At 49.0% G+C, this 12,431-nt stretch overlaps 1 protein-coding gene across 1 annotated transcript in view; it reads left to right on the top strand.

Moving 5' to 3' along the window:
- The window catches only part of PDE6D (phosphodiesterase 6D), a 33,079-nt gene that overhangs the window by 15,534 nt on the left and 5,114 nt on the right, over positions 1 to 12,431 (top strand). The window contains exon 2 of the mRNA XM_077348092.1: positions 6,379 to 6,467. Coding sequence (XP_077204207.1) covers positions 6,379 to 6,467 — 89 coding nt within the window. The remainder of the gene's footprint in view (positions 1 to 6,378; positions 6,468 to 12,431) is intronic.

Genomic DNA, 12,431 nt, shown 5'->3' with positions numbered 1-12,431 from the left:
GTCCATGGATAGTTGTTTTTAGAAGCTGAAGGGGATTTGGCAAGTGGCTAGAAGACAAGAGCTTTTTTTTTATATCATGCTTTTCACTACCTGAAGAAATCTCAAGGCAGCTTACAAACACCTTCCCTTCATCTCCCCCAAACAGGCACCCTGTGAGGTAGGTGGGGCCGAGAGAGCTCTGAGAGAACTGTTCTGTGAAAACAACTCAAACAGGACTGTGACTAGCCCAAGGTCACCCAGCTGGCTGCATGTGGGGGAGGAGTGGAGAATCAAACTCTGTTCTGACTAGAGTCTGCTGCTCTTTAAGCACCACACCGCATAGCTCTGGCACCGGTTATGTATGTTGTGAGATCTTCTTGCTCCCAATGCAGTTGTTATCCTCACAACAACCTTGTGAGGTAGGTCAGTCCGCAAGAGAGTGACTGGTCCAAGGTCCATGGCAGAGTGATGATTCAAACTTGAATCCCTCAGATTCCAGGCTGACACTCTAACCAAAGGATTCCCAATCAGGATTTCATGAAACCTTGAGGTTTCTTCACAGCCCTGAAAGGGTTTCCCAAATGGGTGGGAGATAATTAATTTTTTATATATTTAAAAAATGAGTTTATCAGGCGATATGACCATATATTTTGACGCACTCCCTCTTTCCAAAATGGCCATTGTAGGAAGTAAGAAGGGGAGGGGCCCTGCATGGGCATGTCCACAGCTGTGCTTCCCAACCATCTTCTGCACCATCGTGCCACTTCTGGGGTTTCTCGAAGCCTGAAGAATGTTTCTGGGGTTTCTCAATGGTCAAAAGTCTGAAAAAGTCTACTCTAACCACTTCACCATGCTGGCTTTCTGGGGGACCCCTCCACTTTAGACCCACGTGACAGGTCCAAGGTCACCCAGCCATCATCTGTGTCAGAATGGGGATTCGAACCTGACTCCCAGACCCTAGTCTAACCACTGGCTCTTTTGTGCATCCTGGGTCTCCTGCACAGAGTAACTTGGGCAGGTGTGGTGTAATGGGCAGAACGCTGGGCTCTGGTAAGGGGAAATCTGTGCTCAGGGTTTAACAAAACATTGGTTGAGAAAGCCTGTGCTCTAGGAATAAGGGTTGGGCACCTTGAAGGGCACAATTCTGCCTTGAAGCTTTTGGCGGTCCTAATCCGTTAACATGCCAATAAATCATTCCTGCTCTGTGAGGGGAGAGGTCAATAATTAAAAAAAACACAATGCTGACGATGGTTTTGGGCTTACCCCCGGTTTCCTTTCATCCTTTCTCTCCTAGTGCTGTTGGTGGAAGCCAGTGAATGGCATTTCCCAGCCTCCTGGATATTTCAAGCCAGAGCATTTTACACAATTCTGGAATGCTCCTAGATGGGACACCGTATTAATTTGTCCGTAACCCGCAGAGAAGAGCAAGAGTCCAGTCATACTTTAACAGAAACTTTCTCAACTCTTTCACTGCTGAGAAACCCCTGAACTATTCTTCAGGCTTTGAGAAACCCCAGCAGTGGCACGACCGTGTAGAACAGGGATTCCCAACCAGGGGTCCACGGACCCCTAGGGGTCTGCAGGAACCCCAGAGGGAATCCATGGCTTTCCCCCTCCTGCTTTAGTGGACTTGGCCACAAACTAGGCCACTGGCCACCTTTACCTGGAGGGCTCAGTGGCTAGACCATGGGAGTACGATCGAGGGGGAGGAGTCAGTTGTCTTCTCATCTTTTCTTTCTCATCTTCCTGAGGCAGAGCCACTGTAGCAGTAGATGGGAGAGAGCAAAAGGAGGTCAAAGGGCACATGTGGTTGTCACTTTGGGGGACATGGCAGGGAGGCATGGCCAGGTGACATCACTTCCGTGGGTCCTTGAAGCCTGAAAATTTATTCCAAGGGTTCCTCCACAGTCAAAAGGCTGAAAAAGGCTGCAGTAGAACATGGTTGGGAAGCAGAGCTATGCCCATGCCCACCTGGGGGCCCTCCCCTTCCCACCCCCTCCAGGCCCAGCATTGTCCATATTGGGAGGGAAGGGCAGGTTGACATGACCATATATGATCATATCAGCCAATAAATGTTTAACATATTTTTTTAAATTAAAAATTAACCCCCATCCATTCAGGAAACCCCTTCCAGGGCCATCAGGAAACCCCAGGGTTTCACAAAAGCCTTCCTTAAAGACGAATAAAATTTGTGGCAGCTTTGAGAGCTCATTTCCTGCTACGGGTTTTTTTGCATTTTTTTTAAAGATGCAACTGAACTTCCTTCCTTTTCTACCGAATGTTTCCGTTCCGTAACACCTGGGTGCCTTGCAGCAATCGAGAGGCATTGTGCAGAACAAATGCCCTTCCCTGGGTTTAGAAATTGGGGGCCCAAAAAGTCTCTTGATGTGGCACAGCAGTAGATGCCTCCCTCAGGCGAGAGCATTCAGTGGCGCTGTGGTGGGAGACACAGGCTTTGTTGCGCCTTCATTTTGGCCTGCAGTGGGGAAAAGGCAATCAAGGTGCAGTTAACGTGTGTGGAGTGGTTTTGATTCCCTCCTGTAACTTGATAGGTTCTGTGCTGGGATAATGTTCTGGCTGGAGTCATGGACTTCTCTCGTAATTTGATACTTTTGTCAATGGTTTCTCGTCAGGGCTGGGAAAATGTCTTCACAGCATGAAGCTGTAAGCAGGAGTGGCCCAACGGTGGCTCCCCAGATGTCCCAGGACTACAATTCCCATGAGCACGGCTCCTCCGTGCCCTGTTGCATTTTGGCCTGCAGGCTGCTCTTCTGCAGATAAGACCCTTTCTATTTTGGTCCTGCCTTTTTCCCCCTCAAATAGCAGAAGGGTTAAGCCAATTAAACACGTGAGGAAGTAACCGCGCATGTGGGTCTCAGGCCAGCCTCTCCGGTTGCTGCATTATCAGGCACATCTTAGCACCAGAGTCTTTTTATCCGGGATGGTTAAGCTGCTAACTAGATCTGCTTCAGGCAGCTGCTGTGTCTGCAGTTCCGAGATCCTTTCTCTGTCTCCCTTCTCCAAATGCCTCTGATCATTTATATATGCCAGAGAGCCCTTAAGAAGGAATCCTGTGTGTTGTCAGGTAAGAACACCAGAAGAGCCCTGCTGGATCAAACCTAGCCCAGCCTCCTGTCTAACACAGTGGCTGACCGGCCCCTCTGGAGGTCCAGCAACAGGGCAGAGAGGCTGAGGCCTTCCCCTGATGCTGCCTCCTGGGTTGCTGCCTTTGAATTCAGGGGGTTGCTGCCTTTGAATGTGGAGGTTCTGTTCAGTCATCTAGGCCGATAGCCACTGACGGAACTTGCTGTCTCTGTTTTCAAAAGACTTTACCCTCACAACAGGCTTGCAAGATAGCTTTGGCTGGGAGAGGCTGGCTGGCCCCCACATCGCTTATGGCTTGGAAGCCAGGCCTCTGGTCGTTGTCCAGTGCTCTGACCACTACGCCCTATTGACCGCACTAATCTGACCTGGCATAAGGCGCCATCTTAAACCCCCATTGAGATTTCTGGGTGGCCCAATTTCCTAGGACTTCCTCTCCTCCCCATGCATCACCATCACAACTTGGTTCAGGTCAGCAGGGAATTCTGCAGCTGCCAGGCGGCAAAGGGGCAAAAATCAACAGCTGCATTTACATGCACATTCCCCGTTGCAGCTTCCGGCTTGTGGAACGGCCTGTCTGAAGAGGTGGGGAAAGCACCAAACGGAACAATTCCAGAGGGTTATGAGGGTCAGACATTAGGGTTACCCTGTCCAAAATTATTCACAAAGTCACCCGGATAGATTGTGGGGATTGTGGTCTACACGATTGCGCATAGCTTATCGTACTAGGATCCCATTATGTCGGGGTCTCTCAACCAGGGTTTCAGAGCCTTCTCAGTCCTGGCCTCCACCTGGTGGAATGAGCTCCCCCAGCCTTGCCCGAACTTCTACAATTCCGCAGGGACTGCAAAACGAAGCTCCTCCACCAGGCATTCGCTTGAGGCGGAACATCTGCTGGTTCCCCCCCCCCCTCAGACTCCCCTTCCATGGCTGAACAGTTTGCTCTCCCCAGGGATATGTCAGTGTTGTTGTTCGTGTTATGATTGTTACCTGACAGATTGTTATAGTGTTCTATGTAAACCTCTTGTGACCCTTACCTGCATGTCCAGGGAAACGCCAATTGCTCCTTTGGGGCCAGGAGACAAATTTCCTGCAGGCCAGACTGGCCAGAGACTCTGTTCTTTTGGGCATGGAATAGGGGTCACTGTGGGTGGGCAGATAGTTGTGAATTTCCTTCATTCTGCAAGGGGTTGGACTAGATGACCCCAGAGGCCCCTTCCAATTCTAGGATTCTTGCACCTTCTAGTTGAAACAAGCTATGTCCACGTGGCATTACTTTTGGAACCCCCTTCCCCATGAAGTTCACCCGAAAGCCTTGCTGTTGGCCTTTAGGTGCCATGCCAAAGACCTTGTTGTTCTAGCACACTTTGCCTGCCTCCCAGTCTGCTGCACCATCTGCTTGCCTCAGCCGCAATTTAGTGGCGCACCTGTCAGCTGCACATGCTCTCCTCCCACTGTGCGATTAGTTGCATTTTGCAGCTTGATGGCATTTTCTATTCAGATAAATCGCTGGCCTTTAGAACGAGCAAGAGTGATATAAATGGCGTTAATAATTATTGGGTTCCGCAGTTGTCTTTATTTATATTCCATTCGCTGCCAGAGGACGCTGTGAGGGCCTCAGGAATGAAAGCACTTTCAAAGGGCGTTAGAAAGATTCATGGAGGATAAGTCGATCAGTGGCTAGCAGCCTTTGCGGCTGAAGGGAACCTCCACATTCAGATCTCAGAGCCGGGAGGACTTGGAGGGCACCAGTGGGAGGGCTTCTGGTATTCTGGCCCTGCTGCTGGACCTCCTGATGGCCCCTGGGTTTTGGCCACGGTGTGACACTGAATGTTGGGCTGGAGGGGCCCTTGGCCTGATTCAGCATGGCTTTGCTTATGTTCTTAACTGGATTGGACCATCGAATCTGGGACTTTCTGCATGCAAAGGATAGGCTCTTCCACAGAGCCACAGCTCCCAACCCTTTGCTTTTATTGCATCCTTCTGGCACATGAAGCGACATTATGCTGAATCAGAGCAATGGTCCATCAAGGCCGGTGCTGTTTACTCAGGCCGGCAGCAGCTTTCCAGGTCCTCAGGGTGAGGTTTCTCCCACCCCCTCCTGCCTGCTGCTTTTAACTGGAGAAGCTGGGAACTGAACCTGGGACCTTCTGCATGCCAAGCAGATGTGCCACCACTGAGCCACAGCCCATCCACTTGAGGAGGTGACGGGAAAGACTTTTCTGCGCCCAAAACTCTGGAAGTCTGTAGACATTGCTGACCTTAGATGGGCCAGCAAACCGCCTCATTAGGAGGTTGTTTTTCCTGATACAAAGAAGCCCCACCTGTAACTTTTTCTCTTGATGAAGGTGTGTGTGTGTGTGTGTGTGTGTGTGTGTGAAGAAGCATTACTAGCCTCTTCAGGCTTCAGTGCCTCCTTTGATCTGGCCCTGCCTCGAATGCCTCTGGCTAGCCCAATTTCACCATGTCTGGAAGCTAAGCAGGGCCAGCCCTGGGTTGGACTTGGATGGGAGGCCTCTAAGAAAAGCCAGGGTTGTGATGCAGAGGCAGGCCAATGGCCTCTGAACATCTCCAGTCCTGAAAACCCTACTGGGCCCCCGTAGATCGCCTGCAGATTGACAGCACTTCCCACACTACCTTGGTCAGCACCTGTAGAGGTGCCCTCTAAAAGGCAAAATCACCCATAGTACGTGAGGGTAGAATACCACCCTTAACAGGTAAAACCTTATTGACCACAGCCATAGACCACTGCAAGTTCAAATACACAGTCCGATAAATGGGTCCACAGCAATCACAAAGCTTATGGTATCACAATGATAATCTAAACCAAAATAAAACTCATTTTAGATGTACACTGTACACATCAGGTGTTTACACTCGGCACAGTATTTGCCAAAGGGCCGGCACAGATCTTTCTGGCCAATGCAAAGGTAGCAGCCCTTTGGGACACATAAGGATCCGTATAAGGAAGCAAACATCTTAGTTTGTCATGAGCTGAAGCTAATGCGCCTGGCATTATTTTATTTTAAAATATTCTCCTAGGAGCTGGGTAAAGTGAACAATCCAACAGGTAACGCGGAAGATCTTAGTCTGTTGAATTCCCGCAGAAAAAATAACATTGTGAGAGTGTAGAATACCGCTGTGGGGTTTACCCTGAGGCTATGTCAGTGCTCTGCTGAGATTTTCAGCTGTTTCCAAAAGTTATGTGATTGACAGGATCGGAGCGGGTTGGGAGAAGGACTATGGCGGGTAGAGAGAAGTGGTTCCATCTCCTTTCCTTAACTGCTTCGCAAACAGAAATTGGATGAATCTCCGGGATGCGGAAACAGGGAAGATTCTCTGGCAAGGAACAGAAGATCTCTCCGTCCCTGGAGTAGAACATGAAGGTATTTCCGGGCTTTTGCTCTGTGATGAGAGGCTGTATGGGAGGGTCTGACCTGAACAACCAGCCTTATTCAGAACTTCCTGATATGTGCTAGATTGTGGTTTGTCGGGATCGCACCTTCTGTGTACATAACACTCCAGCATAGGCAAAAAGGATATTCTCCATCTCTAGTGAGCTTACAGTCTAAATTTCCACAGTGAGGGCCAGCTTGGTGGAGTGGTTAGGAGTGCGGACTTCTAATCTGGCGAGCCGGGTTTGAATCTGCGCTCCCCCACCTGCAGCCAGCTGGGTGACCTTGGGCTCGCCACGGCACTGAGAAAACTGCTCTGACTGAGCAAGAATCTCAGGCCTCTCTCAGCCTCACTCACCTCACAGGGTGTCTGTTGTGGGGAGAGGAAGGGAAGGCGATTGGAAGCCATTTTGAGACTCCTTCGGGGAGAGAAAAGTGGCATATAAGAACCAACTTTTCTTCTTCATTGTAGGACAGGCTATCTCAGCCAAGGTTTCATAAAACCCTGGGGTCAGAAGTTAATTAATGTTTAATACATATTGTTTAATTTACTAAACATTTATCAGATGATATGATCATATATGGTAATGTCGACCTGCCTCCCCTTCCAAAATGGCCAATGATGGGCCTGGAGGAGGTGGGAAGGGGAGGGGCCCCAGGTGGGCGTGTCCACAGCTCTGCTTTCCAACCATAGTCTGCATGATCTCTAGCTGAGAAAGGCTGCTTTGGCCACCCCTGGGATTTGGGGGATGGGTATTGGAGGATGCCACCTCAAAAGGGGCAGCCACAGGACATGCTGCCAAACTCCAGACGGCTGCCACAGGGCGGGGAGCCAAATGGAACGCTTCCCTCTCAGGTGAGAAGTTCATCGCTGCCCACAGCTGTCCTGGAAGGCTGCTACAGAAAGTTCCCCTTTTTCACAGAGATTCTGTCCCTGTGCTTGTGGCCATTTTGCTACACTGTCCCATCTACAATGTTATAAGAACCAGCTTAATCCAGTCAATTTTAGACCAACGTCAAACATCTCCTTTCAAAGGAGACTCCCTCCTCATGGATGAAATCTGTCAAATACCTTTACGCACTGCAAAATCTTGTGCAGCTGCCATTGGGTTGCATGGTATTTATGCCAGACAGAAAGCTTCCTCTTTAATCGAATAACATCCTGGCTCGATATGTAGCCAGTGCTGTTTCAATGATGAGTTTTAATCATGACGTGTTTCAGATTTTTGTTTTTAAACACCCCTTTTGTACTCAGACGTTTCTTTTTGTATTCAGTCATTTGTACGTTGGTTATTCGAACTTTGGTCTGAAGGACCGTAAATTGACCACACCTTTGAGGTGGAAGGGAGACTGACGGGGGGATGGAACTACACCGCTGACCGAAAAAAAGTCTTGGTGCTTTCCGTTCCTCCTGACCCTCCACCGTGAAGACCCCTTTCATTGGAACGAGGGCCGGCCAGCAACAAACCCTGCCTTACAACAGCCCCGCCTGCCTTCTGAACAGCTCATCCGACCCCAAGAGCAGCCCGGGAACACCACATTGGGGAACCCTGCCCTAGAAAGTAGATTGCAGATCAGCAGCAAACTGCACATCAGCAGGCACCTGCTTCTTGCAGGGACTCTTGCAGAGGAGCAAGCCGATCCCCATCTCATCCCGCAGGATACTCCTTACATTCTTCAAGACGAGTGCACTTATGTACACCGTTGGATGGCTAAAAGACTTGGTCTGTTGACTAGGAATCAAGAGTATCTGAAAGCTTAAGTTTTGTCAGAATAACAACAACAACAACAAAAACAACAACAACAAGAGCCATTCCTTCCATCATCAGCAGGCCTGCTGTTTACGCTAGTTTCAGAAACAAGTGAGTTGAGTGCGATTGTGAAATGAAACATGTTTTATATGAAGATAGATCAAGAAAGGTGGCCGTGTTTGTCAGTCTGTAGCAGCAGAAAAGATCAACAGTCCCGTAGCACCTTGAAGATTTGTGGAGGAGCTTTCGGGAGTCACTGCTCACTTCTTCAGCTCAGTATCTGAGGGAGCGAGCAGTCACTCACAAAAACAGAATGCCTTGCTCTTTTTTCAAATGGTCTTATTGGAACGATTTATAATGCTATAGCTGTGAATGGTTCACCAAATGTTTCTTCTTTGGCTTTTGCTCTGTGAGGCCAGCCTAGGAACTAGATGCAGTTTTTCAAAACAAACTCCAAATAGAAATTAAGAGGAGTTGGTTCTTATGTGCCACTTTTCTCTACCCAAAGGAGTCTCAAAGCAGCTTCCAATCTCCTTCCCTTTCCTCTCCCCACAACAGACACATTGTGAGGTAGGTGAGGCTGAGAGAGCCCTGATATATAATAATAATAATAATAAATAATAATAATAATAATAATAGCAGCTAGTTATTAGATGCTGCTTTTCTCTGCCCAAAGGAGTCTCAAAGCAGCTTCCCTTTCTGTTCCCTCACAACAGACACCCTGTGGGGTGGGTGAGGCTGAGGAGCCCTGATATTCCTGCTCGGTCAGAACAGCTTTATCAGTGCCGTGGTGAGCCCAAGGTCACCCAGCTGGCTGCATGTGGAGGAGTGCAGAATCGAACCCGGCTCAACAGATTAGAAGTCCGCATTCCTAACCACTACATCAAGCAAAGCAACGGCGTTTTCGGGGAAAGTCAGCTTGAAAAGTGCTTTTTTTTCATTACTCCAAAGTTTTTTATTATTAATAATAATAGGAGAACAAAAAAACAGAGAAAGCTTCAAATGAGTGTCCTCGCATTACAGTCTGCAACTTATTTATCTTATCTAATAATAATGCACTGCAAATATAGCTTGAAAAGGGCTTTTGAGATGGCTGCAGTGATTGCGAGTGGCCAGGAGGGGGAGCGTTGCAATGGCCCTGACTAGTGAGCCCCCCCCCCCCCCCCGCTAGCAAAATTTCTTTGCTTGTGGCATGCTTGGCCGTGCCCAGTGTTTCCATCTGCCCACAGAACAGTCCTCTTCCGGTCAGGTTCAGTGATGCCTGAACTGTTAAGAGACCTGGAGGTCCTGCTTTTCCGCTTTTGCTGAGACACATTGGTGGACTTCAGGGGAGCCAGCACAGAAGAGCCGAGCAGCGCAGGTAGCTCATTCCGCACTTCCTGGGTGGTGGGGACCATTGGCTTCTCCCGTCTAGCTTCTGGTGCCCTTATGTCCCCCATCTCTTGAACACAGCGGGCCTTCAGGCTGTCCTCCCTGAGAGCATTCCTGGCCCTGACTGGAAATGCAAAGCCAGATGGAGGGAACGCTCCGACAAGCCATTAATCTGGCTTTTTGTGTTTGGGGTTTTTTCCAAGGGTTTTTTTTTAAACCAAGACTCACTTTAGCCCTCAGATCTCATTGCTCTTTCCGCCCCGACCAGTCCTTTTTGCAGAAAATTGCCAGGCTATAACCTCCTTAGCAACTTACAGGGATTTGCTAAAAGTCTCAGGAAAAAAAAGAAGAAGAAGAAGAAGAAAGAGCTCACTAAAGCCTATAGAACAGACTCGGCAACCAGAGTAAATTGATAATATCCCTGCTGAGCGGGAAGGGTGGCATGCCAAATAGCTTCTACACCATACCTTTTCTCCCGTTTCCTGAAATCATAGGGTCTCTGCCCCTTCCAGATCTTCCCAGGTACTCTGTGCCACAACGTGGATATCTACTGAGCTGGCAAACTTATAAAACATTCCTTTGGCTCAGGCAGTGCTTTTTGGTACATTCCAGTGGATAAGTTTCAGCAGTTTAAAGTTCTGCCCCATTATTGACTCTTACGTTATTCCACAGGGCTCTTGCTGGCAGTGCGTTTAACTGCCTGCCCCTAGATTCTCTGTGGGGAGCTGCGTAGAGGAGCCTGTCTCAGCTTTTTTACTGTTGAAAAACCTCTGAAACATTCTTCAGCCTTTGAGAAAAAAATTCCACCCATTCAGGAAACCCTTCTAGGGCCATCGAGAAACCCCAGGGTTTTGCAAAACTCTGGTGAGAAAGCTTGGGATAGAGAATCCAAATCCTCCTCCTTTTCCTTCACACAGTCACAAACTAGGAGGTTTTTTGTTAACAAGCACTAGAAGAGCCTCTGGTACCACCACCATTGATTGATGCATGATTTGCATGCATTGAACTGTTCACTTCCACATGGGGAGGGAGGGGCTACGGTTCAGCAGAGGAGCATCCGCTTGGCATGCAGAAGGTCCCAGGTTCAGTCCGTGGCATCCCCTGCGAAAGGATCAGGTAGTGTTTGCCAAGGACTTCTGCCTGAGATACTCTGGAGAGCGGCTGCCTGCCTGAGCAGGAAATACTGACCTTGACCAACCAGTGGTCTGATTCAGTAGAAGTCAGCTTCTTGTGTATGAACTTTGGTCAGGCCTGGAGCCTCTTTGTGCTGCAGGGGCCTGGGAAGGTTCAAGAATGCACACATGATTCACGTAGTGAATCCGGCAGACCTTTGAAGCCCTCAGATTGCCTCACATGAACAGAGAGAGACCCCCAAAACACCGAGCGCTCCCCCACAGGGTTTGGGGTTGTGACGGGAAGGCAGGGAACGAGCTGCTCCACTAATTCCTTTTGTAAATTCTTCCACCGGATCCAGCCCATACTTTGACATGTGCCTGGCATAGCCTGACTTGCACCAAACAGCTTCTGGCAGTGCCTAGCCTGAATTTTCATTTGCGTTCAGTGAAGTCCACATCCAGCCCCTCCAGGGGGCCAATTAGCATCTCCCCAAGACCATTTTGGGTGAGGGGTACAGCTGATTCCCCTTCTCTCCCCCTCACCACCCTGACACTTGCTCCCACACTGAATCTAGGTCCCACGTCCTTGGGAAATGAGTTCCTTTGCCCTTGACGTCTGACAGTCAAAGTTAGACTTGGGGACGGTTTTTGAAACAAAACAAATACGTTTGATCCTTAGGATCTAGGTTTTTGGGGTTGAGTTTTGCAGCCAGACTCTTGTGGCTTGCTGGCAAAGTATCTGCTTGGCAGGCAACAACTCCCAGGCTGCCTCTCCCATTAAAGAGCATTTCGGTCAGCGGACCAACATTTGCTCAGGGTTCCCAGCCCCAAAGAGGTGAGATTGGCCTCAACCACGGCCACGGCATTCTTGGCCCCAGACCCGGCCAACTGGAATGTTTGACCTTAATCCGTTTCTCAGGGTCTGCAAGAGAGAGCTATTCCACCAGGCCTTTGGTTGAGGCTGGGAATATAGCACTTAATAATCACGCATTGGCTGGAAACATCTATGGGAAAACATCCATTGGAGCATCAAGGGCTATTGTATCAACTAAAGAAGCCCTCCTCCATGCCGACTGGTGTATATTTTGAGGGAAACTGTAAAATGTTTTTAAATGTTATTGTTATTGACTGTATTTTAGCCGCCCTGAGCCTCACGGGAAGGGCAGGATATAGAAATAAATATTTATTTGTTTATTATTCAGTCGCTGGCAGTAGGTGATGTGAAAGCCATAACAAGATAAGAGGAGCCCTGCTGGGTCAGACCAATAGTCCATCTAGTCCAGCCTCCTGTCTCACACAGGGGCCAACCAGTTCCTCTGGACGTCTGCCTCTGCCTGAGATCCCGGAGAGCTGCTGCAAATCAGACTAGACCAGCCTTTCTCAACTTTTTTATTGTTGGGAAACCCCAGAAACACTCTTCAGGCTTCGAGAAACCCCAGAACCAGCACAAATCCTGCAGAATGTGGTTGGGAAGCAGAGCTGTGGACACGCCCACCTGTGGCCCCTCCCCTTCTACCCACCCAGTTCCATCATTGGCCGTTTTGGGAAGGGGAGGGAAGGTCAACATAACCATATATGGTCATATCACCTGATAAATTTTAAAAATATATAAATTATATATTTTTGTGAAACCCTTCCAGGGCTGTCATCAAACCCTGGTTGTTCACAGTCATTCTTCTGTCTGTTCAACTGCTGTTCTGGAGGCAAACAGGGAGGCA

The sequence above is a fragment of the Paroedura picta genome, chromosome 8 (genome assembly GCF_049243985.1).
Source record: "Paroedura picta isolate Pp20150507F chromosome 8, Ppicta_v3.0, whole genome shotgun sequence".
In the NCBI taxonomy this organism is placed as follows: Eukaryota; Metazoa; Chordata; class Lepidosauria; order Squamata; family Gekkonidae; genus Paroedura; species Paroedura picta.
Note: the sequence above shows the minus strand (reverse complement) of the source record. Positions and strands in the feature narration are given on the sequence as shown.